At 41.5% G+C, this 5,642-nt stretch overlaps 1 protein-coding gene across 1 annotated transcript in view; it reads right to left on the bottom strand.

The window, feature by feature from the left end:
* Nucleotides 1-5,018, bottom strand: part of Esco2 (establishment of sister chromatid cohesion N-acetyltransferase 2) — a 10,560-nt gene extending 5,542 nt beyond the window's left edge. Inside the window, exons 1-4 of the mRNA XM_013024191.1 lie at nucleotides 4,919-5,018; nucleotides 4,264-4,332; nucleotides 2,062-2,875; nucleotides 812-902 (exon numbers count right to left, since the gene is read on the bottom strand). Of these exons, the coding sequence (XP_012879645.1) occupies nucleotides 812-902; nucleotides 2,062-2,875; nucleotides 4,264-4,316 (958 nt within the window). The 5' untranslated portion in view covers nucleotides 4,317-4,332; nucleotides 4,919-5,018. The remainder of the gene's footprint in view (nucleotides 1-811; nucleotides 903-2,061; nucleotides 2,876-4,263; nucleotides 4,333-4,918) is intronic.
* Between the last annotated feature and the right edge of the window lie 624 nt (nucleotides 5,019-5,642).

The raw sequence follows: 5,642 nt of genomic DNA, 5'->3' as shown, positions 1-5,642 counted from the left end.
AAAAAAAGAACCTGGGGAAGGGAGGGAGGGAGGGGATGGTAGGGGGAAAACAATGGAGGGGGTAACAATGTTCAAGAGGAAGTGTACTCATTACCTCACTCATGTAACTGTAACCCTCTGTATAATATCTTTACAATAAAAAAAATTTAAAAAAAAATTAAAAAAGCATTAAAAGTAAAAAAAAACTGAGCTTTGTTCACAAATAAACACACATCATACACACACACACATATACAATGTACATCTATACATACACACATATACATATATATACATATATATATATAAATTTTCTTTACTCCTCGCTCTTATTTTGGGTAAAACAATTATAAATGATTCTTACAAAGAGAACATTCAAATCTTGAGCTTAAGCAAGATCAATTAGTTAAGCCTTACTATTTTTTGGTTGGGTTTTTTTTGTTGTTGTTGTTCGGTCCTGGGGCTTGAACTCTGGGCTTGGGCACTGTCCCTCAGCTTTTCGGCTCAAGGCTAGCACTATACCACATGAGCCACAGCACCACTTCAGGCTTTTTTTGTTTATGTGGTGCTGAGGAATACCCAGAGCCTCATGCATGCAAGGCAAGCACTCTACCTCTGAGCCACTTTCCCAGCCCTTTGTACACAGGTTTAACTTAAAAGCTCCTTCTTTCCTGATTTTCAAAATGTTCTGCATTGCTTTACCACAATATTGGTTACTAAAAAATGGGTAATAAAAATTGGATCCAGAAACTATTATTGCATATGAATTTCATATACAAACATACTAAGCATTATTACAAGTAGCTAAACTCCTATGAGAAATTTTACTTACTTGTCTTGTTTTCAACAGAATTCTCTGAAGGAAAATTGTTATCTTTATCAAGTTTATATTCCTTTGAAGAAACTACTGCACCAGATGAATCCTAAAAACAACGATGAAGTTAAAAAAAATGTAAAGGAAATCTGTAATTCTTAGTCTTCTATTTAGTGAATTTTTTTTTTTTTGGTCATGGGGCTCGAACTCTGGGCCTGGGCTCTATCCCTCAGATCTTTAGCTCAAGGCTAGTGCTCTACCACTTAAGCCACAGCATCACTTCCAGCTTTTTATGGAAGGGCCTCATGTATGCAAGGCAAGCACTCTACCATTGAGCCACCTTCCCAGCCCTAAGTGAGTGAATCTTAATAGGTCAGGTTCCAAAACATAGTTCATTATAATTCGGAAGATATCTTCTGTATTAATTAATGTAAATTGCCTTTTAGAAGTCAAGGGTATTGGACACTTCCAAGTAGTGGAACGCTAGCCTTGAGCTGAAGAGCTCAGGGACTGTGCCCAGGCCCAGAGTTCAAGCCCAATGACAGACCAAAAAGAAAAAAAGTTGAGTACTTATTAATACTGTAGTTTGTGTTGTCAATTTATAGACCAAGATAACGACAATTTGCCTTGTGAAGATTAAAATGTGTCAGTGTCATTTCTCTGGGCTCCACAGTGTCCCTTTACCCTTTCTGATTCATCCTTAGAGAGAAGAGCCTATTTGTACAAATTTAAAATGCACAAGTCCAGCTTCTCAGGAAATAAGACAGAACTGAATAAATATCTAGCTAAATAATCAGCTCTTTAAAGCCCAGAAAACATTTATACATTTATTTTGGTGCCAGGACTGAGGCTTGAACTCAGGGCCTAGGGCACTGTCCCTTAGCTTTTTGGCTCCAGACTGGGCACTCTACCACTTGACCTACAAGCTCCACTTCTGGCTTTTAACTGGTAATTGGAAGTAAGAGTTTCATGGACTTTCTGCCCCAGCTGGCTTTGTGATCTTCAGATCTCACCCTCCTGAGTAGACAGGATTACTGGTGGGAACTATCAGTGCTTGGCTAGAAATGGTGTTAACAGAGACTTAGTTATTTGTTTGCTGTATGGTGACAGGAATAACAATTGGGAGATGGACAAGGAAATTGCACTGTATCTCAATTTTTCTTAAACTGAGATAGATTCATATACAGTGAACTTGTTCACTATATGTTATTTAGATTGAAGACTTACTAGCCAGCTCTTTTTGAAGTGATATACTTAGATTTCCTTACCTTTATTAATTCTTCTTTGTTTCTACTTCTTGAATGTTGTAGTTCAACATTCTTTTCTAGTAATAAGTATTTTGACATTTGATTCTTCACAAAAGTTTTTCTCTTACATATAACCTCTGAATCAGAATCTCCAGTTGTTTCTGGTTTATTTTTGTATGTGACTCCTAGTGACGGTCTATCTTCTGGTGACAATTTTTTAAGAGACATTTTTTTCCTAGTAATAAAAAATGCGGCTCCACCTTGGAGTGTAACCTGTGGTTTTACCTTTTGGCTTAGAACCCGAGGAGTATTTGGATTACTTTCAGCTAGGTAACAATTATATTCTTTCTTTACAACAGGTTTATTTGACATTTGATTTTGCTTGGAATTTCTAGAATCTGTTGACACTTCCTTGATGTGCGTAAAACGGCGTTGACACTTAACAGTTAAACTCTTTCGTGTTTTTTTGGTCTTCTTTTTGATAGAGACTTTTTCAGTCATAATGGGAATAGGTTTATCTTCACCATTAGTCTGCAGACAAGATCTACTATCTCTTATCAGCTTTCTCTCCAGTGGATTGAGGTACAATTTATCTTTGTTGTAAAAAGATATAGTAGACACAGCAGATTTAAATGGTGAGCTGTGATCTACAGATGACAATCTGTATTTTGTAGTTGTTTTGTGTGGACTTGAAATCAAATGGTCTTGAGGAAAGCAATGTTCTCTGTCTTCTTTTTTATCACTGTTCTGACAAGCATACTTTTTTGTAGGTGATGGAAATAGACTTTCAGTGAGGTTCAAAATTAATTCCTGTGATGATATTTCTGATAACAGGCTATGAAAAGAAAGGAAGTCCATTGATAGGTTCATTATTTTATTATAAAACTTATGGAGACCTACTACTACACAAATTCCCTTTATATCAAAAACAATACATATTGAAAACAAACATATAGAAAATCATACCAAAACAATACATCCCTCTTCATCAAACAGCTATTTAATAACAAATTATCTTTAACAAAGCATAGAAAATATCTTTCTACAGGAAGATAACAGTATTTACAAGAAGGCTTTGATATGTGTATGTGTTAATAAGCTATGAAAGCCAGGCTCTTTTCTTTTTTATTTTTGTGCCAGTATTGGGGTTTGAACAAGGCCAAGGTGCTGTTCCTTAGGTTTTTTGCTCAAGGGTGGTGCTTTACCACTTGAGTCACTGCTCCACTTCCAGTTTTTGGTAGCTAACTGGAGATAAAGAATTACACGGGCTTTCTTGCCCTGGCTGGCTTTGAACCTTGATTCTCAGATCTTAGTTTCCTGGGTAGCTAGGATTACAGGTATGAGCCACCGGTGCCCAGCTTAAAAGCTAATTTATCTCTGGTATCACATGTAGTAATGCTGTAGTACAATAGTCCCCTCATCCCCCTTATCCACAAGGGGATACATTCAAAGACTTTTGGTGGATGCCTGAAAATACAGACAGAACCCAACCATACATATACTACACTTTCTATACATACCTATGCAAAGATTTAATTTATAAAGTAGACACAGTAGGAGATTAACAACACCAGGACACCAATTAAATGAATGCAGTTTCTCTCAAAAAAAAATCTTACTAAGGCTGGGAAGGTGGCTCAGTGGTAGAGCGCTTGCCTTGCATGCCTGAGGCCCTGGGTTCGATTCCTCAGCACCACATAAGCAAAAAGAAAAAAGCTGGAAGTGGCGCTGTGGCTCAAGTGGTAGAGTGCTAGCCTTGAGCTGAAGAGCTGAGGGACAGAGCCCAGGCCCAGAGTTCAGGCCTCATGACCGGACCCAAAAAAAAAATGTCAAAAAATCTTACTATATGATCACTGTCTTTTCTAATATTTTCAGATCCAGTTGACTGTAGGTAATGAAAACTTCAGACACTTCTGTGCACAAAACTTTGCTTACAGGTAAGCATTAATTCTATATTGGATATTACCTTAAATATTACAGAAATGAGTGGAAGGAACAAGGAAATAAAAGATTGCTTATGTCCTAGCCATAAAAAAAAACTGACTCTCCCAAAAGACTACATAATTTGTTATATAAGCTTTTGTGTTTCCAAACTAGCACTAGAAAATAGAATAATACGATAGCCACTAAGAGCAGACCTCAGATAAATGGAAATTTTAGGAGAAAAACAAGATAGCTTTTTTTTTTCTTTTTTGAAGTGTATGTGTACAGGATGACACTCACCTGTCACAGTTCAAAAAATTCTGCTTCCTCTTTCTTGGGGTGAACACTGCCATCTTCTTAACTGAACTCCTAAAAGCAACGGGTAGGTAAAAATAAACAAACTCATCAAATGGGCATAAAAATCACTAGGTCAATTTGTTTCAGATTCAAGAAAAAAGGACTTTCATTTTCTAACCCTTTCGGGTGTGTACCTATCGGATGCACACACACTCGTTTCACGCTGGAAAGCTGTCCTGAGGCACTCATGTCAAGTGCACGGTTTTCTGGAGAACTCCATGAAGCCGCTCCCTGCTCCCTCCCATGGCTGCTCTCCGCGGCACCCCAATTCCTGGACGCCCCACGCAACCGCCTCCGCAGCCTCCCCGCTCCACCAGAGCAGAGACCCCATTCGAGGGAGGGTGGAGACGCGCACGGCCACCCTGCCGCCGTCCCGGCCGGGCCCGGTCACGCGCGCAAAGCTCACCCCCAACCTCAAAGCCACCCGCAGGACGGGCCGGGTCTGCGGGACCCCGCCGGGCTGGGCGAGGACGGCGCCGCCGCCGGCACCCAGGGGAAACCCGGGGCTCGCGACGGCGGGGAGCCCACCCGCGGCTTCGGCCTCCAGCCCGCCGACCTGCCGGGCTGGGAGTAAACGCACTCTCCGCTTGACATTCACCTCGGGTCAGAGACTGTGGTTCCCCGCGGCTTCTACTTGTAACCCGGGCCCGGCAGCGGCTCCGTGCAGCCCGGACCCCTCAGACCTCTCCTCAGCCCAGCCAGACGCTCCAAGAGCATATTCAAATTAGCGCGCGCCAGGCCACACAGACGCTGCCGCGTTCTGATTCGTCACCGCTCAGAGACTGGCCCTCTGATTGGTCACTCCTTGCGTTTGCTGCGTTTGCCCCGCCCTTCCGAGCGGGCCGGCTTCGAGGTTCTCCCGCCCTTAGGAGGCAGAAAAGATTTCTCTGGAGGGGGTGGGGGGAGGGGGAAGCTCACCTCTGTCAATCTCCCGCAGCTTGGCCCGCAGACTCCACTTCCCCCAGGCCTTTTAAGGTGCATTCTGGGAATTGTAGTTTTTGGAACGGATGGACGTTCTCGGGTCAGGGGGTGTATGAAGCTTTTTGTAATCTCTCTGAGATTCTTGAGGCACTTCTTTCTGCACATTGGATGTTCGACGGTACTTTTTTTTTTAATGAGTGATACTTCAGGTTCCTATTTCCATGTATCTTTTACGTTGTAAAAATTAGGTCAGGGCATGAGTGTCTGCTATGATCCGAGCATTCTCAGCTGTTTCATATAGTTTATTTAGTCCTCCTCACGGTGAGGTATATAGTATCATTCCCATTTCGCAGAGCATAAAGCTGAAAACAATGATTATTTATGAAACATCGTTTCTTATG

Source organism: Dipodomys ordii, unplaced genomic scaffold (assembly GCF_000151885.1).
Source record: "Dipodomys ordii isolate 6190 unplaced genomic scaffold, Dord_2.0 Scaffold74, whole genome shotgun sequence".
NCBI classification, from domain to species: Eukaryota; Metazoa; Chordata; class Mammalia; order Rodentia; family Heteromyidae; genus Dipodomys; species Dipodomys ordii.
Note: the sequence above shows the minus strand (reverse complement) of the source record. Positions and strands in the feature narration are given on the sequence as shown.